This window comes from Chiloscyllium plagiosum, unplaced genomic scaffold, assembly GCF_037043375.1.
Source record: "Chiloscyllium plagiosum isolate Xiang-an unplaced genomic scaffold, Cpla_swu_hap1 HiC_scaffold_11, whole genome shotgun sequence".
NCBI lineage: Eukaryota > Metazoa > Chordata > Chondrichthyes > Orectolobiformes > Hemiscylliidae > Chiloscyllium > Chiloscyllium plagiosum.
In genome coordinates this window covers 569,114-594,456 of record NW_028270149.1, presented here as the reverse complement: position 1 = coordinate 594,456, position 25,343 = coordinate 569,114, and the positions used below count along the sequence as shown (strand labels likewise).

General features: G+C 43.6%; 1 protein-coding gene across 6 annotated transcripts in view; it reads right to left on the bottom strand.

The window, feature by feature from the left end:
• Positions 1-25,343, bottom strand: part of phf6 (PHD finger protein 6) — a 77,135-nt gene that overhangs the window by 37,789 nt on the left and 14,003 nt on the right. For 5 of the 6 annotated variants that reach the window (XM_043714343.2, XM_043714339.2, XM_087991821.1 and 2 more), the window contains 2 exons: positions 6,733-6,889; positions 6,031-6,132 (listed from right to left, as the gene is read on the bottom strand). In XM_043714343.2, coding sequence (XP_043570278.2) covers positions 6,031-6,132; positions 6,733-6,873 — 243 coding nt within the window. In that variant the 5' untranslated portion in view covers positions 6,874-6,889. Of the gene's footprint in view, positions 1-6,030; positions 6,133-6,732; positions 6,890-13,689; positions 13,763-25,343 lie in introns of all 6 variants that reach the window. The other variant, XM_043714342.2, reaches the window with a different exon arrangement.

Below are 25,343 nucleotides of genomic sequence, written 5' to 3'. Positions count from 1 at the left end.
TTTGGCAGAATGCCTCATCGCCAGAACTTTCCAACAAGCCCCAAGACATGGCTTGGCTGGTGGTGAGAAGGGCTCTGCCTGTGAGATCTTTTATGCAGGCCCGCACTCTCGGCCGCACCGCACACTGCCCTCGAAGCGGCAGCGAGACTGTCACACACCTCCTTCTGGAATGTGCCTATGCAAAGGAAGTCTGGAGAGGGATGCAGTGGTGTTTGTCGAGGTTCGTCCCGAGCAGCTCCGTGACACGGGACTCCGTGCTCTACGGTCTGTTCCCCAGGACGCACACCGAGACAAACATTAACTGTGCCTGGCGGATCATCAACTCGGTTAAAGACGCTCTTTGGTCTGTCAGAAATCTGTTGATCTTCCAGCTGAAGGAGCTGACCCTGACTGAGTGTTGCGGACTGGCACATTCCAAGGTCCAGGACTGTGTGTTGAGGGATGCGCTGAAGCTTAGGGCAGCTGCCGCCAAGGCGCGGTGGGGAAAGACCACCGTGTAACATCTGCCTGTCAAAGAACAGGGGGCCCCACACAGTAAGTGGGCTCCACTGACTCCTCAGCTAAATATATGCATTGTAAACGTACAGACCTGTATATGTGAATGATTACTCAATCTCTGCTTGCAAAGAAATGGAATGTTTATGTATGTATGGCATGACCAATTGTACAGATCAAAATATTTTTATGATGAAAGTATATTTTTGAAATAAAAAAAATCTGGTCAGCATGGACAAGTTGGACTGAAGGGGTCTCATTCCATGTTGTACATCTTTATGACTCTATGATTAGAACAGAGACTGTAGGGAGGATGAGCAAACTGACCATAGCATGATTTTTAAAAAATGAATTCACAAGATGAGGGAATCGCTGCCTAGGCCAGCATTTTCTGACCATCCTTAATCATCCAGAGGGCAGTTTTGAGTTAACCACATTGCTGTAGGCCATGGAGGCCAGCCCAGGTAAAGATGGCAGTTTGCGAACCAGATGGTATTCTTTTCTATGCCTCTCAGTTTTGAGTACCTCAGTCAAATTGCCCCCATCTGACCTCTTCTGCTCCAAGGAAAATAAATGTGCCGCGAGAAAAGCACAGCAGGTCAGGCTTCATCTGAGGAGGGGAGTCGACCTTTCAGGAATTCTGATGAAACATCAACTCTCCTGCTCCTCAGATGCTGCCTGACCTGCTGTGCTTTTCCAGCGGCACACTTCTGGACTCTGATCTCCAGCCCTCACTTTTTACAAGGAAAATAAACCCACCCATCCAGTCTCTCCTCATAACTAAGAGTTTTCATTCCAGGTAACGTCCTGGTGCATCTCCTCAGCAACCTCCCCAGTGCAATCACATCCTTCTGATAGTGTGGCAACCAGAACTGCACACAGTATTCCATCTGTGGCCAAACTAATGGTTTATGAAGTTGTAACAAGACTCTCTTGCTCCTATGTTCTGTGCTCCAGCTAATGAAAGCAAGCATCCTGTGTGCCTTCATCATCACCCTGTCTATCAATGCTGACACATTCAAGGATCTGCGTACTTGTACATCAAGGTCGCTTTGCAGAACAATCCCTAGGGAATAACGTGTACATCCATCCCTTAATTGACCTCCCAAAAATGGAACACCATGCACCTATAGAGATTACATTCCATTTGCCATTGTTCTGCCCAATTTATCATCCAATCATTATCAAGCTATAGCTGGAGACCATCCTCCTCACTATCAACAACCCAATTTTTATGTCATCAGCAAACTTACTAATTGTACCTCCTACATTCACATCCAAGTCGTCAATGTACATAAACAGCAAGGATCCCGTCACAGGCTTCCAATCACAAAAACAACCCTCCACCTTCACCCTGTGCTTCCTATATGCAAGCCAATTTTGGATCCAGTTTGCCAACTTGCCTTGGATGCTGGTTACTCTTACCTTTGGACCAGCCTTCCATGTGAGACCTTGTCCAAGGCCTTACTGAAATACATGTAAACCACATCAATTGCACTACCCTCATCAGCATATTTAGTCAACTTTTCAAAAAATGCTACTTAGTCAGACAGAATCTCAGTCTTACAAATCTATGTTAACTCGTGCTGTACATCTCTACGACTCTATCCCTGGTTAATCCTCACTTTCCATGTGTTGATTAATCCAGTTGTTCAGAATTTTCATGGAGATCCCTCCTCATCCTTCCCAACTCGGAGTACAGATCCACAGTCCTCAACTGTTCCTCATTTGACAAGCTCTGCATTGGGATCATTCTTGTAAACTTCCTCTCGACCCCCTCCAATGCCAGCACATTCTTCCTTAGATATGAGGCCCAAAACTGCTCACAATATTACAAGTGCAGTAGCACCAGTGCCTTACACAACCAAAGTTGTAAATCCTGACACCTGTATTCTTGCCCCTCAGAATGAATGCCAACATCACATTTGCCTTCCTAACTGCTGACTGAATCTGCAAGGTAACCTCAAGAGAATACTGAGCCAGGACTTTGAAGACCCTGTGAGCTTCAGATGTCAGAAGGAGAGAGTGAGGACTGCAGATGCTGGATGTCAGAGTCAAAAAGAGTGACATTGGAAAAGCACAGATGGTCAGACAGCATCCGAGGAGCAGGAAAGTCAACATTTCAAGCAAAAGCTCTTCATCAGAAATGGGGGTGGGGGGGAGGGGGAGGGTGTGTGGCAAGGGCACTGAGATATAAATGGGAGAGGGGTGGGACTGGGGCAGGGGGGAAGGTAGCAAAGAATCTGATAGGTAGATGAAGGGTGGAGCAGGTAGGAGAGAAGGAAGATAGACAGGTCGGACAGTTGGATGGTTGGGTCTGGGATAAGGTAGCCGGACCGTGGGGTGGGGAGGAATTGAGGAAACTGGTGAAATTCATATTGACTGTGTGGTTGGAGGGTCCCAAGGCAGCCACCCAACAACTGGAGAAAGAACACTTCACCTTCCGCCTTGGGGACCCACCCAACCATATAGAATTTGTCCACTTCACCAGTTTCCTCATTTCTTCTGCACCCCACTCCCACTTTATCCCAGATCCAACCTTCCAACTCAGCACTGCCCTCTTGAACTGTCCTACCTGCCCACCTTCCTTCTCACCTATCTACGCCACCTACCTTCCACCCAGCCCTACTTCCCTCCATTTATCTCTCAAGCCCCTTGCCTCCACCTATCTTTGGGCCATCCTCTGTCCAGGTTGTTCATGAATCCAGTCACGTCTCAACAGTGAATCTTGCGGAACTCCACTAGATGCTGTGGTTACCATGAGGACAGAGACCCCTTTTATCCCCAGTCTCTGGCTTCTGCCAGTCAGTCAATACCTTGCCTTAACACCATGGGCTCTTCTCTTATTCAAGATCTCATTCTCCTGTGCAGTACCTCGACAAAGGCCTTCTGGAAATCCACATAGATCACATCCTCTGGATTTCCTTTGTCAAACTTGCTTTTTGACTCCTCAAAGAATTCTATCAGATTTGTTAAGCATGACCTCCATTTGACGAAGCCGCGCTGATTGCATCCTAATTTACCATGCACATCCAAGAACTCCGCAATTTACGCAATAATGGACTTAAAATCTTACCAACAAGCGAAGTCAGGCTAACTAGCCTATAGTTTCCTGTTTTTGGCCTCCCTCACTTCTTGAACAGAGATGTTAAATTATCCATTTTAAACTCTTCTGGAACCCTCCCTGGTTCTAGTCTAGTGATTCCTGAAAGATCACTATCAATACCGCACAGTCTCCTCACCAATCTTGTTCAAAACTCTGGGATGTAGCTCATCTGTCTGGATGATGTATCCACCTTTAGACCTTTCAGCCTCTCCAGCACCATACCTAAGCTACAGTCACTACACTCACCTCTCCTGACTCTCGACGTTTTGGTATGATGTCATCCACTATGAAAACATGCAAAGTATTTAATCAATTCCTCCGCCATTTCTTTGTGGCCCATTACTCCTTCTCCATCCTTACTTTCAGCAGAACAATGCCCACTTTTGCCCCCCCTTACCTTTTTAGAAAGTTAAAAATACTTTTGCCATAGTTTATATGACTAGCTAGCTTAGCCTCGCCTCAATTTCATCTTCCCCCCCCCCCCCTTACTTTTTTTTTAAGTTATCCTCTACTGGTTTTTAAAGGCTTTTAAGGTGGGGGTGGTGGCTTGGGGGAAGAGTTTTGTGTGGGGTGATGAAGTAAGGATTGATGAACACAGGTGGAAGGTACGACTGGCTGCTCATTGGGAGGAATGAATCCAGTTGGTAGCTGGAAGGATTGGTCAGAGGAATGGAAGGGGAGGGGGAGGGGCTGGAAAGGGTGTCAGGGATAGGAAGGGAGGTTATTTGAAATCTGAGAACTCAATGTTGAGTACTCCGGACTGTAGGCTGCTGAGGCAGAAGATGAGGTGTTGTTCCTCCAATTTGCGGGCTGATTCACTGTGGCAATGGAGGAGGTTGAGGATGGTGTGGGCATTGATTGGGAGGTCAGGTCGCCCCTGTGAGCCCAGCTGAGATGCTCAGTGAAACACTCCGAGTTAATATTTGGTCTCCCCAATGTAGAGAAGACCATAATGGGAGCACCCGACACAGTAAACTAGGTTGGAGGAGAGGTAGGTGAACCTCCGTCTCACCTGGAAGGACTGGTTGGGGCCCTGGATGGAGGTGAGGGAGGTGGCATGCTGGCAGGTTTTGCGTATTTTCCAGGTGTAGAGGAAGGTACCAGGGTGTGGGAGGATTGTTGGGGAGAGTAGCGCGAACCAAGGATTGGCAAAGGGAACAGTCCTTGCGGAAGGCATAGAGGGGTGGGGAGGGGAGCATATTCTTGGAACTGACAAAAGTGTTTAGGATGATATGTTGGATGCGGAGACTGGTATGGTGGTAGGTGAGGACTGGCGGTTCTCTGTCTTTATTGCATGGGTGGAGGGGAGGGGGGGGGGGGGAAGAGTTTAGAGCAGTATTCTCTAGTAGGTCTACCACAAGCTGCTCCAAAATAAAAATTTTGGAATTTCCACAAATTCCTTTTCTTTAGATCTGCTACTAACCTGATTTGCCATCCATTTGCATACTGATGTCTCGCATGTTTATTGTAATAGTTCCTTTTTGCATGACTTTTCCATCTCCTGATTTATTTTCAGCCCCACATCCTGACTACTGCTAGGAGACGGAGACCTGCACATAACACACATCAGGGTCTTTTTTACCTTTATGATTCTTCAAAGCTACTCAAAGATTCTATACGTTCCAACCCTATATTGCCTCCTGGTATTGATTTAAGTTCTTACTAAGAAGCAACCCTGCCCTGACTGTCCATTTGCCTGTCCTTTCGATAGGAAACATTGTTGAATATTTAATTCCTAGCCCCGAACCCCTTGTTCTTGGATGATGCCCACAACATTTGTCAGGTGAAGGAACAGCACTCCGAAAGCTTGTGATTTCAAATAAATCCATTGGACAATTACCTGTCGCCATGTGACTTCCAACTTTGTCCACCCCAGTCCAATACCAACATCTCCACATCATGACTCCTGTGGCTTAGCTATGACCTAACTAACATCATATACAGCTCCACCATAACTTTCTTGCTCTTGTTTCAATGCTTCATCAAGCATTAATAAAGGAAAGTATCCCTTATGCCTTCTTTACGCATCACAAACTGCCCTGTTCCCTATGAAGATCTGTGGATATGCACAAAGTCCCTCTGATCCTCTGTGCTTTCTAGGATCCTTTCTAGGAGATTTCTAATCCTCCCAAAATGAACCACCTCATTTATCACCTTTAAATTCCTTTGGCTACTGTTCTGCTCACCTGATCAACCAGTCTGTATCATCCTGAAATCCAAGGCTTTCTTGCTCGCTATTTTTGTGTCATCTGCAAACACTGATAAAACCTCCTACTTTCATGTCTTAGATCATTAAGGCACGCAACAGCAAAGGTCACAGCACCAAACCCTACAGCACATCACTGGACACAGGCTCCAGCTACAAAACAACCCTCAACCATCACCCTCGCGCCACTAAATGTCAAAGAGCAATTATGAATGCTACATACCAGCTTGTTTCCCCTTTTTATTTCTTTCTTGATATCTTCAAGCAAGAAGCCACCAAGAGTCTCATTCTCAGAATGAGAGGTCACTAGAGCAGATGAAAATAACTAGAAATAGGAAGAAAACAAAATAGTATATCAGCTTCTTGCAGGACAAATTTCACAAATCCTTTATGAGATCAACAGATTGTACATGGGTACACACTATGCAACTTTCAAATTTTACATGGGGGGGTCGGAGGAAGAGAAGAGGAGAATTACAAGTTTATTTAGCATTTGGACAACAGAGGTCCCGGAGAGTGGGAAAACAAAATTTTCCAATCTAAGTAACACCTAGAAATCACTCATTACAAAGGGATGGTTATTGATGAGTCCATGGGCACAGCCACATTTTGTTCTCTACCCGATGAATGGGCAAATGCAATGCGCAGCGGGGTAAGATAACACCATCAGGGATTGATACAACCGATTCCTAGTGAATTCGTTAAAGAACAAGATGAAATCCTGGCCAAACACCATCAGCATCTGCCTATCCAGATTCATTCATTAATGCTCACTGAGCACAGTAGCACTGATTCACCAGCACCAACTTACATATAGGATTTACTAACTTCAAGTGAAGACAGCAGAGGAATCTGAAGATAGAAATATCATTGTCAACCTGACTATTAGCTTCGGACTCCAAGTGATTGCTGCCTCTTCACTTACCATACATTTGTGATGTGCTGCCATCTTCTGGCTTTGGGCTACTAACAACTGGCCACAATGCTCCTCTTTATTCAGTTTACAGAAAGCACATTTTGGTTGTCTCGAACCCCTTCTCTTCCCCTTAGAATCAGTCGCCATCATTCAAGCTGGCCTCCAACTGGAATTTTTAAATAGCATAAAACAAATACTGTGAATAATTGGAACGGCTAAGCAAGATTAGTCGACATATTTATAGTTTAAACACCATATGCAGCACCTTGAAAGCACCTTGGTGTTACCAATTTAGAAAAAAGCTCAAAAACTAACAAGAGAAAAAGACTTCACGCTTACAATCACTAATAATTAGGCTCATTCCATCAACACCCTGGGGGCTACCATTGACCAGAAGTTGAACTGGAATAGCCATATAAATACTGTAGTTACAAACAAAGGTCAGAAGCTAGGAATGCTGTGACAAGTATCTCACCTCCTCACTCACCAAAGCCTGTTCACCATCTACAAGGCAGATCCAATAAAACAAGAAAATTGACACCATCTTGGTTGGTACCACAAACATGCACTCCCTTCACCAATGTCAATTAACAGCAGTGCACACCATCTACAAGATGAACTGCAGAAATTCATCAAGGTTCCATACACTGCAACTTCTAAACCTTTGGGAGTGGCACAGTGGCTAGCACTGCTACCTCAGAGCACCAGGGACCCGGGTTCAATTCCAGCCTTGGGCGACTGTCTGTGTGAAGTTTGCACATTCGCCCTGTCTGTGTGGCTTTCCTCCGGGTGCTACAATTTCCTCCTATGGTCCAAAGATGTGCAAGTTAGGTGAATTGGCCATGCTAAATTGTCCAGTGTCCAGGGATGGAAAAGTTAGACGCATAAGTCAGGGGAAATGTAGGGTAATGTGTCTGGGTGGGATATTCTTCAGAGGGGCAGTGTGGACTTGTTGGGCTGAAGAGCCTGTTTCCACACTGTAGGAATTCTAATTCTAATTTTAAACTCATTACCACAACCATCTTGACAGACAAGGTCAGCAGATTCACAGGGTTGCAATCACCTACAAGTTCCTCACCAAGCACCTCATCACCCTAATTTGGAAATATATTGATATTCTTCTGCTGCTTGGTCAAAACCCTGGAACTTTCATTTAGGGGGAGCACAACATGTTACATTAAAATTTGCTGCTAGCAGGGTAGATGTTCCAAGATGTTTTCACGAGGAGGGGAGACTTGAACAAGGGGATATATTTACAGAATAAGGGGGAACTGAGACAAGGAATTTCTTCTAAGATGATTATGAATGTCTGAAGTTCTCTAGATCACTGAAGATTTCTGAAATGTAGAAGAGTTGCAGACTGTAAGGAGCTGACAAAAAAAAAAGTTGAGGCTCTGGGTAAATGTGCCTATAGAACGGCATGGCAGGCTTGACAGGCTGAATGATCTTCTTCTATAGCTTAACATTCTTTGTAACATCATTGTGGATTAACCTACACCAAATGGACTGTTCAACACAACAAATCTTCAGGGCAACAAGGGCTCGGACAATAAGTGCTCACATTCCATAAATGAGTACAAAAATATTCCCATCCTTTTAAATATCTAAATGCCAAGCAAAGATCTATTTGGAAATTGCCAGTTACCTTTTAAAAATTTGTTATATTTTTGATGTACCTAGTCCATTATAGTAGTCATTATGCTTTGTCACTAGGATCTTGTTCGTAAGAAACCACAAATATTTAAATTAGATATCCGTTCAGATGTTAAAATTACAGAAAATGAAAATATTTGTGTACGCACCTGCAATCAATGCTACAAATATCGAGTCTAGATATACCGCTAAGCTAGCTTAATGAGGGAAACTGTTAAGTCACACCATGCCCTGTGAGATTAGTGCTTAAGAACAGAATCAGTCCGCACAGTAAATGGAATGCCCCTTCAAAGTCACATCTTATATCTGCTGTCAGACATGTGGGATTGCTCACTTTCTCAGAGTAACAGTATACTATACTATAGTCACACATTCCCAAAAATTCTTTTGCAAGATTAATTAGCCCTAGTGGGTTTAATAATATTAGATCTAAAATAGCCCATCACTATCTGACTTTCTAGAGCAGCATATTAAGGAACCATCCCTAACACACTCAAAAAAACCCATCTTCAACATTAGAGCGCATTAAATTTACCCAGACTATATGCAGTTTGAAGTCACCCATAACTGTTACCCATGCTACATGCTTCTCTCTTCTCCTAATTAACGCCATGCCCAACACTACCAGCATTGTTCAGTGGCCTATAAACAACTCCTACCAATGTCTGCTAGCTTTGCTGTTTCTTAGCTCCACACAAAAAGATTCCATATATTGATCTTCCAACTGAGAACTCGTCCTTCTCCAGTACAAATCCCATCCTTTATTATTCAGCATACCACCTCACAGAACATAGAACAGTATAGCACAGAAACTGGCCCTTCTGCCCACCATGCCTGTGTCAAACAGGATACCATTCTAAACTAGTCTCATTTGCCTATTCATGTGTCTAAATGCCTCCTAAACGTTTTGACTGCATCTGTTTCTACCACCTCCCTGCCTTTATTTTGTTGCTGTACTTCTTAAAAGTCTTCACATTTCAATTCTCAGTCTTGGGTCTTTCTGCAACCATGTTACTTTAATAACAAACTCGGTAAATCCATCTTTTTGTGTCTTTAAATCATCTATCTAGTTGCAAACAGGTAGATTGCCCTTAAGTTGGTATGTTTCATAATATTCAGTATTCTTGCTTAGTTGATACTTCCCTTCCTTATAACTTCACTTGCTCCTTTGCTACGTCCTGTTAGCAGCTTTATTTCCTTTCAAATTAAGCTAGCCATCTTCAGGGTACCATTTCCTTGGCAATTTGGGTTAAACCCCCCTGAACAGCACTAGCAAATCATCATGCAAGAACAAGTCCTAGTTCCATGAAGATATGGCAGAACAGGTTGTTTGTCTGGACTGTGGCACATGGGAGTTGTGGAAAGTGAGACTGTCCAAACGTTACAGTGTAATATCAAATCTCTCTGGTTTACAGCTGAGGTGAAAGGTGGAGACACGCTGACATGAGGATGACAATTAGTGCCTGGACAGTTTGATCCAAACGTCAGAGATAAATATGCAGAACACATCTGGGTTGGAGGATTGGAGGGAGAGGCTGAACAGGCTGGGGCTGTTTTCCCTGGAGCGTTGGAGGCTGAGGGGTGACCTTATCGAGGTTTACAAAATTATGAGGGGCATGGATAGGGTAAATACACAAAATCTTTGCCCTGGGGTCGGGGAGTCCAGAACTAGAGGGCATAGGTTTAGAGAGTGAGAGGAGAAACGATATAAAAGTGCCCTAAGGGGCAAACTTTTCAAGCAGAGCATGGTACACATGTGGAATGAGCAGTCAGAGGAAGTGGAGGCTGGTACAATTGCAACATTTAAAAAGGCATTTGGATGGGTATATGAATATGAAGGGTTTGGAGGGATATGGGCCAAGTGCTGGCAAGTGGGACTAGATTGGGTTGGGATATTCGGTCGGCATGGACTGGTTGGACCAAAGGATCTGTGTCCATGCTGTACATCTCTATGACTAATACCACATAGCTGAGTAACCCAGTTCAGAAAAAAAAAGGCTTAGTGTACTTCAGGACAAGCAAAGACAAAGATAAAGACCATGAGAAGGCCATGGCATGCTGAAGGAAGAGCTCGCCTGAGAAAGGGGGAAGGAGTATTAAGTCGCTATAATTAGAGATTCAACATTTACAGGGGAAGATGGCATCCTTTGTAAACAGACTTGAGAATCCCATATCAAATGCTGCTTATTAGGCGATGAATATCTCAAATCAGTTGGAAAGGTTGTTAGAGATACAGGGGAGCATTCAGTAATTGCAAACATGGTAGGGCGAAAATATGAAGAGTAGGCAAGGGGTACTTTTTAAAGAGTATCAAGAACTAAAATCTGAACTAAAGAACATGACTTACTAACTTGAAATAGCTCAAGTTTTGTTGGTTCCAAAGAAAACATTTTGCTCTTCTTTCCTAAACTGAATGAAGATGAGCATTAACATTGTAACATTTATAAATGTTCTACATTTTCTGGTATAAGGTTCTCTAGGCCCAACTTATGTTTCTTTACTTTTTCTGAATTACTAATGGGTGTTGCTGGCTGGACTAGCATTTATTGCACATCCTTAGCTGCCCTTAAGATGCTTGAGAATTAATTACTTGAATTCACTTGCTGTATGTAGACCCACAATATCATTCGGGAGGGAATTCCAGGTTTTTGACACAACAACACTGAAGGAAAGGCGATATATTTCCTAATCAGGATGGTGTGTGGTCAAAGCAACAGTTGCGAGGTGTGCATCTACAGACACATATAGACCAGACCAGACCAGGAAAAGGCAGCAAATTTCCTCCCCTAAGAGACATTAGTGAACTGTGCAGGTTAGGGTGGATTGGTCAGGGGTAAATATAAGGTAGTAGGAGAATGGATCTGGGTGGGTTATTCTTCGGAGGGTCGGTGTGGACTTGTTGGGCTGAAGGGTCTGTTTCCATACTGGAGGGATTCCATGATTATTGTTATTAAACCGAGCAGGCTTTTAACATCAATCAACAATCTACCTCAGATGGCTTCGGCGCAGGGACCTTGTCGTCTTTCTGCATGAGTCACAGAAAACTAGGATGAAGGTACACTGGTATTTTGGCATTTATTGTTAAAGGAAGAGAGCATAAAAGTAGAGAAGTGCTGCTGCAACTGTCTAAGGCATTGATGAGACTGCACCTGGGATATTTTGGTGCTCTCACTCAAGGAAAGACGTTGTTGCATTGGAGACTGCTCAGCAGCAGCAGAGGTTCACTACACTGATCCCAAGAGGATGTATTATGAAGACATTGAACAGCTTCGGCCCATACCTTCTAGAGTTGGAAAAAATGAGAGAGATCTAATGAACGTATATCAGATGCTAAAGTGCAGTGATAAAGTAAACATAGAATGGATGTTTTCCTTTTTGAGGTCAGTTTTAGGAAAAGGGATAGCAGAGTTAAAAGAGATGAGGAGAAATTGCATCTCCAAGAGTCATGAATCTTCAGAATTCAATACCCCAGAGTGTAAAGAATGTTGAAACACTGAATAAATTTGAGGACATAGATATATTTCATATTGGGGTTGAAGGGTTATGGAGGAGAAAGTGAGGTCTGCAGATGCTGGAGATCAGAGCTGAAAATGTGTTGCTGGTAAAGCACAGCAGGTCAGGCAGCATCCAAGGAACAGGAGAATCGACGTTTCGGACATAAGCCCTTCATCAGGAATGAGGAAAGTGTGTTCAGCAGGCTAAGATAAAAGGGTTATGGAGAGCAGACAGGAAAGTGGAGTTGACATTGCAAGGAAATCAGCCATGACTATATTAAATGGCGGAGCAAGCTCGAGGACCTGAACATCCTACTCCTTCCCCTAGTTCCTATGTTATGTTGCATGGTCTCCATTAGGCTAGCTTTTTTAAAAATTCCAGATTTCGTTTCAAAATCTGAAACCAAATTTTACCATGCTGGGATTTGAGCCCACATTCCTAGCCTGGGGTTCTTGATTACTAGTTCAGCAACATTACCAATACACTACACCACCACCAAGACCTACTAATAGAGAGGCATGATATATCCATCAACGCTTCACCAGAGACTCTACAGATTTTACCTAATATGGCAACGAAACATCTGAAAACAAATCTTCAAGCTTCAGCGAGCTAACTCATATACTTATGAAAAGAAATGTTTGGAAGGATATGGGCCAAGCACAGGCAGGCGCGACTAGTTTAATTTAGGATTACATTCAGTATGGACTGGTTAGATTGAAGAGTCTGTTTCCATGCTGTATGATTCTCTGATATGGCATTGTTGGTGTTGAACCGGGGTTGGCAAAGTTACGAGTGGGGTGTTGGAAAAGCACAGCAGGTCAGGCAGCATCCGAGGAGCAGGAGAATAAATATTTCAGACAAGGCCCGAAATGTCTATTCTCCTGTTCCTCAGATGCTGCCTGACCTGCTGTGCTTTTCCAACACCCCACTATTAACTGATTTCCAGCATCTGCAGTTCTTACTTTGTCAACTAGGCGAAAGTTATAACAGGTTTATTTGAAATCACAAGCTTTTTGAGCATTGCTCCTTTGTCCTGATTTCAAATAAACCTGTTGGACTATAATCTGATGTAATGTGATATATGACTCCAAGACACTATTCCAAAGGAAGACAGACTACCTTGTGTCTTCACCAATCTTCATCCTCAACTAAACATTGCAAAACAGACTCTCTAAATCATGGAAATACAGGATTTAGGAGTAACAGTTACTGAGGCCTGCTCTGTCATTCTCTAAGATCATGGCTGATCTGACTAGGGCATCAACTCCACTTTCCTATTTGCTCACCCTAACCACATTGCTAATGTTTTTCGATGTGATAAACATTTTTATGGGCCGAGTGCTGGAAAATGGGATTCGAATAGTTAGCTGTTTGTTTTGAATGGTGTACACTTGATGGGCTGAAGGGACATTTTCTCTACGGTACAAATCCATGACTGGGTTCAAAATGGCTGCCACACATCCTACATGACAAAAGGTATTACACTTCAAGTACATAATTGCCTACAAAGCACTTTGATATAATCTGCCGTTGAGAAAAGCATGATATAAATGCAAGAATTTTCCTGACGTATTCAATTTTCTAATATTTGGCATTCAGGCCAACACACATTGCTGCAGTCTCAATGCTAGCCCAAATTAACAGGATCGCATTGATGGGTATGCCTGCATCTGATAGGAAACAATTACATCAAATAGGATTTTACATTTATGTACTGCCTAATATCAAACAGCTTAAAACACTTCACAAAATAAATGTATGGTTTATTTTGAACAATAACTTATATAAACAAATTTAGCTATGTGCAATATTTACCATTTAAAATTCAAAGTCTTTTTCGTAGAATTGCTCATCACATCTCTTGTTGAAACAGAAGTATCAAAATGTGCTATAAAAGCAGAAGTTTACATACATAGAGATTGAAACAGTGGAATGTGTGTGGGTGGCAGATGGCAACAAACCTTCAGCACAACCTTAAAGTCTTATTCTTGTGCTGAAATATTCTACTGCTGTACAAGCACAGAAATGCTTAGAAATCACGAGTGTCACTCAAATGGTTGACTATTAAATGAGACACCAATTTCATTTAATATTTAAGTACAGAGTTTACTTATTTCAGTCTGAAAGATGTACCTACAATGAAAAAACGAATATGCACAGTAAAATGTATTATTTTCAAATACTTGTGAAACATAATGCAATATTTAATTAGAATTACATATAGGTTGACATAATCTGCCTGCATGCTTTAAAAATATAACTTTTTTCAGAAAGGACATCTGAGATATTTTATCATGATACAACATAAACATGGTTATTGCCCACATGCAGCAGTAGACAGAAACAAACAACTAAACTCTAAAGTGCCCACACCACTATCAGTAATCACTTTCCACAGCATTCCGTAAAACTGGAGAATGATACAAACAGGGGTTTCCTTTCTGCCCATGTTCTTTAGCAGGGCAACCCTACTAAACTGACTTTCCTCTCTTCATTATATAATTGTGAAATTTTCTGAAACTATTTAGCCAATTCCCTTTTGAATGCTCTTGCTGAATCCACTTCCACTATCTTCCCAGGTGATGCATTCCAAATCACAACTCTCACTGCATATTTCCTTTGTTGTGTGATGCAAGGTGTGTATTATATACATTGTATTTGAGTTTAGATTTTTGAATTTAAATTATTGGTATAGAGATGTTGTGTATCCGAGGAGCCTAGTGATTAACTTGTAAGTATTTCTGTTGCCATGCTGATTTGTTTGCAATGGGAGAATTTGACTAGCAAACAAGGCAGACAGTTGTGCATTTAGCTCCAATTTAGAAAGAACAAGAACAAAGAATAAAGAAAATTTACAACCCAGGAACAGGCCCTTCGGCCATCCAAGCCTGAGCCGATACAAATGTACTGTCTAAACCGGTCGGTCAATTCCTAAGCATTGTATCCCTCTGCTCCCCACCTACTCATGCATCTGTCCAGACGCATCTTAAATGAACCCACCGTGCCTGCCTCTACCACCTCTGCTGGCAAACGCATTCCAAATGCCCACCACCCTCTGTGTGAAGTACTTGCCGCGTGCATCCCCCATAAACTTTCCAACTCTCACCTTGAAAGCATGACCTCCCATTATTGAATCCTTCACCCTAGAACAAAAGCTTGTCTCTATCCACCCTGTCTATACCCTTCATTATTTTGTAAACCTCAATTAGGTCCCCCCTCAATCTCCCTTTTTCTAGTGAAAATAAGCCTAACCTACTCAACCCCTCTTCATACCTAGCACTTCCATAGCAGGCAACATCCTTTTAAACCTTCTCTGCACCCTCTCCAAAACGTTCACATCCTTTTGGTAATGTGGCGCCGAGAACTGTACACAGTATTCTAAAGGAAGCTGAATCAATGTCTTGTACAATTTTAACTTGACTTGCCAACTCTTATACTCAATACCCCATCCAATGAAGGCAAGCATACTGTATGCCTTTTGACCACTTTATCCACCTGTGCAGCAATCTTCAGGGTACAATGGACCTGAAGTCTCAGATCTCTCTGCCCATCAACTTTTCTCAAGGCTCTTCCATTCATTGTATAATTCACTCTAGAATTAGTCTTGCCTAAATGCATCACCTCACATTTGTCTGGATTGAAAACCATCTGCCACTTTTCCACCCAACTCTCCAGTCTATCTATATCCTCCTGTATTCTCTGACAGTCCCTTATGCTTTCTGCCACTCCACCAATCTTTGTGTCATCTGCAAATTTGCTGATCATACCAACACTGCCCTCTTCTAGATCATTTATGTATATTACAAACAACAGTGGCCCCAATACTGACCCCGGTGGAACACCACTGGTCATCTTTCTCCATTTCGAGAAACTCCCTTCAACTACTACTGTCTCCTGTTGCTCAACCAGTTCTTTATCCACCGAGCTAGAACACCCTGCACACCATGTGACTTCACCTTCTCTATTAGTGTACAATAGGGAACCTCAAACGCCTTACTAAAATCCATGTATATGAGATCAACCGCCCTTCCTTCATCTAACAACTTGGTCACTTCCTCGAAGAACTCTATCAAGTTGGTAAGGCACGATCTCTCCCACACAAAACCATGTTGCCCATCACCGATAGGATCTATTTATATTTGGAAAGGAATGAGCTCATCTCTCAGTATACTCTCCAGCAACTTTCCCACCACCGACATCAGGCTCACTGGTCTGTAGTTACCCGCAATATCCCTACTACCCTTCTTGTACAGGGGAAACGTGAGCAAACCTCCAGTCTCCTAGCACCTCACCTGTATTTAAGGATGCCACAAAGATATCTGTCAGGGCCCCAGCTATTTGCTCTCTCTCTCTCAGCAACCTGGGATCGATCCCATCTGATCCTGAGGATTTGTCCACCTTAATAACCTCTAGCATACCCAACACATCTTTCCTACTTATGCCAACATGATCCAGACTAATCAAACTTCTATCTCTAATCTCAAGACTCATTATGTTCCTCTCCTCAGTGAACACTGATGCAAAGTAATCATTCAGAATCTCACCCATTCTCTCAGGTTTGGTACACAGCCTTCCTTCATTATCTTTTAGTGGACCAATCCTTTCTTTAGTTACCCGCTTGCTTCTGATACAAGAATAAAATGCTTTGGGATTTTCCTTAGTTCTGCTTGCTAAAGCTATTTCATGACCCCTTTTAGCCCGCTTGATTCCTCGTTTAAGACTTGTCCCACTCTTCCGATATTCCTCCAGGGCCCTCTGTTCTTATCTGCCTAGACCTTATGTACGCTTCCCTTTTCCTCTTGACTAGTCATACAATTTCTCCTGTCATCCACGGTTCACGAATCTTGCCCTTCCTATCCTTTGCCTTCAACGAGGCAGATGCAGTTTAATGTGAATAAATGTATGGTTATCCACTTTGGTGGCAAGAACAGGAAGGCAGATTACTACCTAAATGGAATCAATTTAGGTAAAGGGCAGTACAAAGAGATCTGGGTGTTCTTGTACACCAGTCAATGAAGGTAAGCATGCAGGTACAGCAGGTAGTGAAGGAGGCTAATAGCATGCTAGCCTTCCTAACAAGAGGGATTGAGTTTAGAAGCAAAGAGGTTCTTCTGCAGCTGTACAGGGCCCTGGTGAGACTACACCTGGAGTACTGTGTGCAGTTCTGGTCTCCAAATTTGAGGAAAGACATCCTGGCTATTGAGGGAATGCAGTGTAGGTACACGAGGTCAATTCCTGGAATGGCGGGACTACCTTACACTGAAAGACTGGAGCCTCTGGGCTTGTATACCCTTGAGTTTAGAAGACTGAGAGGGGATCTGATTGAGACATGAGATTATGAAAGGATTGGACACTCTGGAGGCAGGAAACATGTTTCCGCTGATGGGTGAGTGCTGAACCAGAGGACACAGCTTAAAAATACGGGTAGACATTTAGGACAGAGATAAGGAGAAATTTCTTCACCCAGAGAGTGGTGGCTGTGTGGAATGCTCTGCCCCAGAGGGCAGTGGAGGCCCAGTCTCTGGATTCATTTAAGAAAGAGTTGGATAGAGCTCTCAAGGATAGTGAAATCAAGGATTATGGAGTTAAGGCAGGAACAGGATACTAATTAAGGATGATCAGCCATGATCATATTGAATGGTTTTGCAGGCTCGAAGGGCAGAATGGCCTACTCCTGCACCTATTGTCTATTCTACACTGCCGTTAACCCATCTTTGAAAGCCTCCCACATCTCAAATGTGGACTTCCCTTCAAATAGCGGTGTCCAATCCACATTTGCCAACTTCTGCCTAATTTTTGATATAATTGGCCTTAGCCCAGTTTAGCACTCTTCCCTGAGGACCACTCTCTTCTTTACCTACGAGTATTATAAAACTTACAGAATTGTGGTCACTGTTCCCAAAGAAATCCCCCACCGCAACTTCTACCACTTGTCCTGGCTCACTCCTCAGTACCAGGTCCAATATGGCCTCTTCCCTCGGACTATTGACATACTGCTCTAGAAAACTGTCATAGAGATGTACAGCATGGAAACAGACCTTTCAGTCCAAACATCCATGCCGACCAGATATCCCAACCCAATCTAGTCCCACATGCCAGCACCAGGCCCATATCCCTCCAAACCCTTCCTATTCATATACACATCCAGATGCCTCTTAAATGTTGCAATTGTACCAGCCTCCACCACTTCCTCTGGCAGCTCATTCCATACACATACCACCCTCTGCGTGAAAAAGTTGCCCCTCAGGTCTCTTTTATATCTTTCCCCTCTCACCCTCAACCTATGCCCTCTTGCTTTGGACTTCACCACCCCAGGGAAAAGACTTTGCCTATTTATCCTATCCATGCCCCTCAATTTTGTAAACCTCTATAAGGTCACCCTTCAGCCTCCGACGCTCCAGGGAAAACAGCCCCAGCCTGTTCAGTTTCTCCCCATAGCTCAAATCCTCCAACCCTGGCAACATCCTTGTAAATCTTCTCTGAACCCTATATCTTTCCGATAGGAAGACGACCAGAATTGCACGTACAAATTCTACTCCATCCAGACCTCTGAACCTAAGTGTATCCCAGTCAATGTTGGGAAAAACTAAAATCTCCCATCACCACTACCCTATTGCCTCTACATCTATTCATAATCTGCTTACCTATTTGTTCAGAATGAATTTTTTCTTTGATTGGAGGCAAACAACCATGCCTTAGAAAAAGTTTTTTTTTAAAAGCTTCAATTTTGGCAATTGTGCATGGATCTTGATTGAAGCTAGATGTGCTCAAGAGAAGTTTAGTACAAGTCCCAGACTAGAAGTATTTGGTTAAAGCCTTGAAAAGTTATATGAAGCTGAGAAAGTTTAAGCTTAACTGTATGAAGGCTCCAGAAAGAGGCAGTCAGATTCTCAAAACAATATATCGAAGCCACAGTTAAAATAAAAATCACACCAGGTTATAGTCCTACAGGTTTAATTGGAAGCACTAGCTTTCGGAGCGCTGCTTCTTCATCAGGTGGTTGTGGAGGACACAATTGTAAAGCACAGAATTTATAGCAAAACTTTACAGTGTGATGAAACTGAAATTATACATTGAAAAATACCAAGCCAGACAAGATGTTGAAGGTGTGGCCTGACACCAATAGTTACAGTTAACCTGAGAATGTAACTTTTAAAAAGAGTTTTGTGATTTACATATGAAAGAAGTGAAACTATCATGGTCATTCTAACACGCGAGACTTAATAGACAATCAAGGTATTTTTCAATGTATAATTTCAGTTACATCGCACTGTCAACTTTTGCTATAAATTCTGTGTCTTACAATTGTGTACTCCACAATCACCTGGTGGAGTAGCACTCCGAAAGCTAGTGCTACCAATTAAACCTGTTGGACTATAACCTGGTGTTGTGTGATTTTTAACAGTTAAAATAAGCCCAATAGGAGTGATAAAGGAGATAATTCTCTGGAGAGAACACTGTAATGGAGTGGTTTTGGGATTAATGGGTTATGTTTGCACAATGTATCAAAATCTTTAAATACATTATACGTAAATAGCTTGGTTTATTCTATTCCATTTTCATTTTTTGTGTAATAGACCACTGTATTGTTAAAACAAAATCTGCAAAATTGAATGCTTATGCTTCAATGAAAGACCACTTGCATCCACCATGCGTTTGCCCATTCTCAACTTATCTAAATTACCCGACTTCTGGTTATAAGGGACCGACAGTTGTCTTTACTAATCTTTATATCTTCACATATTTATAGGAGATTTTTATGGTCAATTTTTATGTTCATTGCAAGTTTGCTGTCTGACTTTTGCTCATCTTAATCAACCTCTTGTTCGTTTGTTGAATTCCATTAAGATCAGGGAAGGTGGTAAAAGAGGGGGAGGTGTGGCATCGTTAGTTAAGGACATCATTACGGTGGCAGAAAGAATGTCTGATGAGGGCTCATCCACTGAGGTAGTAAGGGTTGAGGTTAGAAACAGCAAAGGAGAGGTCACCCTGTTGGGAGTTCTCTATAGGCCTTCGAAAAGCTTCAGAGATGTAGAGGAAAGGATTGCAAAAATGATTCTGGTAGGAGTGAAAGTAACAGGGTGGTTGTTATGGGGAACTTTAACTTTCCAAATATTGACTGGAAAAGCTATAGTTAGAATACTTTAAATAGGTCAGTTTTTGTCCAATGTGTGCAGGAGGATTTCCTGACAAAGTATGGAGAAAGGCAAACAAGAGGTGAAACCACATTGGATTTGCTACTGGATAACGAACCTGGCCAGGTGTTAGATGTGGAGGTAGGTGAGCACGTTGGTGATAGTGACCACAATTTGGTTATGTTTACTTTAGTGATGAAAAGGGATAGATATATACTACAGGGCAGGAGTTATAGCTGGAGGAGAGGCAATTATGATGTGATTAAGCAAGATGGAGGATGGGGAAGGAAATTGTAGGGGATGGGCACAATTGAAATGTTGAGCTTATTCAAGGAACAGCTACTGCATGTCCTTCATAAGTACCTGTCAGGCAGGCAGGAAGTGGTCGAGTGAGGGAATGGTGGTTTTCTGAAGAAGTTGAATCTCTTGTCAAGAGGAAGAAGGAGGATTATGTTAAGATGAGGTGTGAAGGCTCAGCTAGGGTGCTTCAGAGACACAAGTTAGTCAGGAAGGACCTAAAACAGAGAGCTAAGAAGAACCAGAGGGGATATGAGAAGTCTTTGGCAGGTAGGATCAAGGAATACCCTAAAGCTTTCCCTAGGTATGTCAGGAATAAAAGATTGATGAGAGTAAGATTAGGGCCAGTCAAGGACAGTAGTGGGAAGTTGTGCGTGGAGTCCAAAGAGTTAAGAGTAAGTGAATATTTTTCGTCAGTATACAACTGGAAAAAGACAATGTTGTCGAGATATTGAGATAGAGGCTATCAAGCTCGACGGGATTGAGGCTCACAAGGAGGCGGCGTTAGCAATTTTGGAAAGTGGGAAAATAGATAAGTCCCTAGGGCCAGATGGGATTTATCCTAGCATTCTCTGGGAAGCTAGGCTCTGCAATCTGCTCCCTTTGGCTTTGATCTTTATGTCGTCATTGTCTACAGGAATACTACCAGAAGACTGACTGCGAGTAGCAGCTAAGGTAAGACAGTTTGTTTTAAAATTACTTACCGGTAGCGGGCAGCGGTGTTTTTTTCTCTCTTTACAGAAAGAGCGGGAGCAGCAGGGGGAAGTGACGAAGACCAGAGGGGCAGCCGGGTAGGTTTTTTTTCCCTTTAAAAGCGCGCAGGAGAAGAACCCGAGGCACAACAGAGGTAGTGTCTCCCACCCGCCTTCCTCCTCTAACCTAAATAATAAGACCCATTGTGGTAAGTAGGTAAGTGCTGCATTTTGCTTGTTGTATTCTTTAGACCCAGTTTTTTTTATAAAAGGTTACTTTCAGAGGGATGGCAGTGAAGGCAGTGCAATGTTCCTCTTGCAACATGTTTGAGGTGAGGGATGCCATGGACGTCCCTCTGATTACACTTGCAGGAAGTGCACCCATCTCCAGCTCCTCCAAGACCGTGTTAGGGAACTGGAGCTGGAGTTGGATGAACTTAGGATCATTCGGGAGGCAGAGGGGGTCATAGATCGGAGCTTTAGGGAAGTAGTAACTCCAAAGATGGCAGATAGATGGGTGACAGTGAGGGGGACTGAGAGGAAGCAGCCAGTGCAGGGACCCCCTGCGGCCGTTTCCCTCAAGAACAAGTATACCGTTTTGGATACTTGTGGGGGGAACGACTTACCAGGGGTAAGTAACGGGGCTCAGGCCTCTGGCACGGAGCCTGTCCCCGTTACTCAGAAGGGAAGGGTGGAGAAGAGCAGAGCAATAGTAATTGGGGACTCGCTAGTTCGGGGCACAGATAGGCGGTTTTGTGGGAACGAGAGAGACTCACGTTTGGTATGTTGCCTCCCAGGTGCAAGGGTACGTGATGTCTCTGATCGTGTTTTCCGGGTCCTTAAGAGGGAGGGGGAGCAGCCCGAAGTCGTGGTCCACATTGGCACCAATGACATAGGTAGGAGGAGCGCTGAGGATGTTAGGCAGGCTTTCAGGGAGCTAGGTTGGAAGCTCAAAGTTAGAACGAACAGAGTTGTTGTCTCTGGTTTGTTACCCGTGCCACGTGATAGAGTGTCGAGGAATAGGGAGAGAGAACAGTTAAATGCGTGGCTACAGGGATGGTGCAGGAGGGAGGGATTCCGGTATTTGGATAACTGGGGTTCTTTCTGGGGGAAGGTGGGACCTCTATAAACGGGATGGTCTGCACCTGAACCTGAGGGGCACCAGTATCCTTGGTGGGAGGTTTGCTAGTGCTCTTGGGGGGGGGGGGGGGGGGTTTAAACTAACTCTGCAGGGGCATGGGAACCCAGACTGTAGCTTTAGGGTACAGGACCTGGAGTGTAGGGAGGTTAGGAACATGGCATCAATTTCAAAGGAGGGTGCCTGTAAACAGGAAAGTGGCTTGAAGTGTGTATACTTCAATGCAAGAAGTATACGAAATAAGGTAGGTGAACTTGCAGCGTGGGTTGGTACCTGGGACTTCGATGTTGTGGCTATTACGGAGACATGGGTAGAACAGGGACAGGATTGGCTGTTGCAGGTTCCAGGGTTTAAATGTTTTAGTAGGGTCAGAGGTGGGGGTAAAAGAGGGGAAGGTGTGGCATTGCTTGTCAAAGATAGTATTACAGCTGTGGAAAGGACGATGGATGAAGACTCGCCATCTGAGGTAGTTTGGGTTGAGGTTAGGAATAGGAAAGGTGAGCTCACCCTGTTAGGAGTTTTTTTACAGGCCTCCTAATAGTCCTAGAAATGTAGAAGAAAGGATTGCGAGGATGATTCAAGAGAAGAATGAAAGTAATAGGGTGGTTGTTATGGGGGACTTTAACTTTCCTGATATTGATTGGGAAAGCTATAGCTCAAGTTCGTTAGATGGGTCAATGTTTGTCCAATGTGTGCAGGAGGGTTTCCTGACACAATATGTAGATAGGCCAACAAGAGGTGAGGCCATACTGGATTTGGTTCTGGGTAATGAACCAGGCCAGGTGTTAGAATTAGAGGTAGGTGAGCACTTTGGGGACAGTGACCACAATTCGGTGACTTTTACTCTAGTGATGGAGAGGGATAAGTGTGCACTACATGGCAAGAGTTATAGCTGGGGGCAGGGAAATTATGATGCGGTGAGGCATGACTTAGGATGTGTGGCTTGGAAAAGTAAGCTTCAAGGCAAGGGCGTAATTGATATGTAGAGCTTGTTCAAGAAGCAACCATTGAGTGTCCTTGATAAGTATGTACCCGTCAGGCAGGGAGGAAAGGGTCGTGTGAGGGATCCGTGGTTTAATAAGGAATTGGAATCCCTTGTTAAATGGAAGAGGGCGGCCTATGTAAAGATGAGGCGTGAAGGTTCAATTGGGGCGATTGAGAGTTATAAGGTAGCCAGGAAGGACCTGAAGAGAGAGCTAAGAGCAGCAAGGAGGGGACATGAAAGGTCCTTAGTTGGTAGGATTAGGGAAAACCCTAAGGCTTTCTATAGGTATGTCAGGAATAAAAGAATGACGAGGGTAGGAATAGGTCCAGTCAAGGATAGTAGTGGGAAGTTGCGTGTGGAGGCTGAAGAGATTGGGGAGACATTGAATGAATACTTTTCGTCAATATTCAATCAGGAACAGGACATTGTTGTCAATGTGAGTACTGAGTCACAATTAAGTAGAATGGATGGCTTTGAGGTATGTGGAGAAGAGGTGTTGGAAATTCTGGAAAGGGTGAAAATAGATAAGTCCCCTGGGCCTGATGGCATTTATCCTAGGATTCTCTGGGAAGCAAGGGAGGAGATTGCAGAGCCATTGGCCTTGATTTCTATGTCCTCGTTGTCTACAGGAGTAGTGCCAGAAGACTGGAGGATAGCAAATGTGGTTCCCTTGTTCAAGAAGGGGAGTAGGGATAACCCTAGTAACTATAGGCTGGTGAGTCTCACTTCTGTTGTGGGCAAAATCTTAGAGAGAATTGGAAGGGATAGGATTTATGAACATCTGGATAGGAATAATGTGATCAAGGATAGTCAGCATGGTTTTGTGAAGGGCAGGTCGTGCCTCACAAACCTTATTGAATTCTTTGAGAAGGTGACTAAGGAGGTGAACGAGGGGAAAGTGGTAGATGTGGTGTATATGGATTTTAGTAAGGCGTTTGATAAGGTTCCCCATGGTAGACTACTGCAAAAATTACGGAGGTATGGCATTGAGGGTGAGTTGGAGGTTTGGATTGGGAATTGGCTGGCTGGAAGAAGACAGAGGGTAGTAGTTGATGGCAAAGGTTCATCTTGGAGTGCCGTCACTAGCGGTGTTCCGCAAGGATCTGTTTTGGGACCATTGCTGTTTGTCATTTTTATAAATGACCTGGAGGAGGGCTTAGAAGGTTGGGTGAGCAAGTTTGCGGATGATACGAAAGTCGGAGGAGTTGTAGACAGTGAGGAAGGATGTGGCAGGTTACAGCGGGATATAGATAAGCTGCAGAACTGGGCAGAAAGGCGGCAAATGGAGTTCAATGTAGCTAAGTGTGAGGTGATTCACTTTGGTAAGAGTAATAAAAAGATGGGGTACTGGGCTAATGGTCGGATACTTGGTAGCGTGGATGAGCAGAGGGATCTTGGTGTCCATGTACACAGATCTTTGAAAGTTGCCACCCAGGTAAATAGTGCGGTGAAGAAGGCATATGGCGTACTGGCTTTTATTGGTAGAGGAATTGAGTTCCGGAGTACTGAGGTCATGTTGCAGTTGTATAAGACTCTGGTGCGGCCGCATCTGGAGTATTGTGTGCAGTTTTGGTTGCCATACTATAGGAAGGATGTGGAGGCACTGGAACGGGTACAGAGGAGGTTTACCAGGATGTTGCCTGGTATGGTAGAAAGATCGTATGAGGAAAGGCTGATGCACTTTGGGTTGTTTTCATTGGAGAAAAGAAGGTTTAGGGGTGACTTGATAGAGGTGTACAAGATGATTAGGGGTTTAGATAGGGTCGACAGTGAGAATCTTTTTCCACGTATGGAGTCAGCTATTACAAGGGGGCATAGCTTTAAATTAAGGGGGGGGGTAGGTATAGGACAGATGTTAGGGGTAGATTCTTTACTCAGCGAGTCGTGAGTTCATGGAATGCCCTGCCAGTAGCAGTGGTGGACTCTCCCTCATTATGGGCATTTAAGCGAGCATTGGATAGGCATATGGAGAATAGTGGGCTAGTGTAGGTTAGGTGGGCTTGGATCGGCGCAACATCGAGGGCCGAAGGGCCTGTACTGCGCTGTATTCTTCTATGTTCTATGTTCTAAGACTGGGGGATAGCAAATGTTGTTCCCTAGTTCAAGAAAGGGAGTAGAGACAACTCTGTTAATTATAGACCAATGAGCCTTACTTCAGATGTGCAAGGTTTTCGAAAGGATTATAAGAGATAGGATTTATAATCATCTAGAAAGAATAAGTT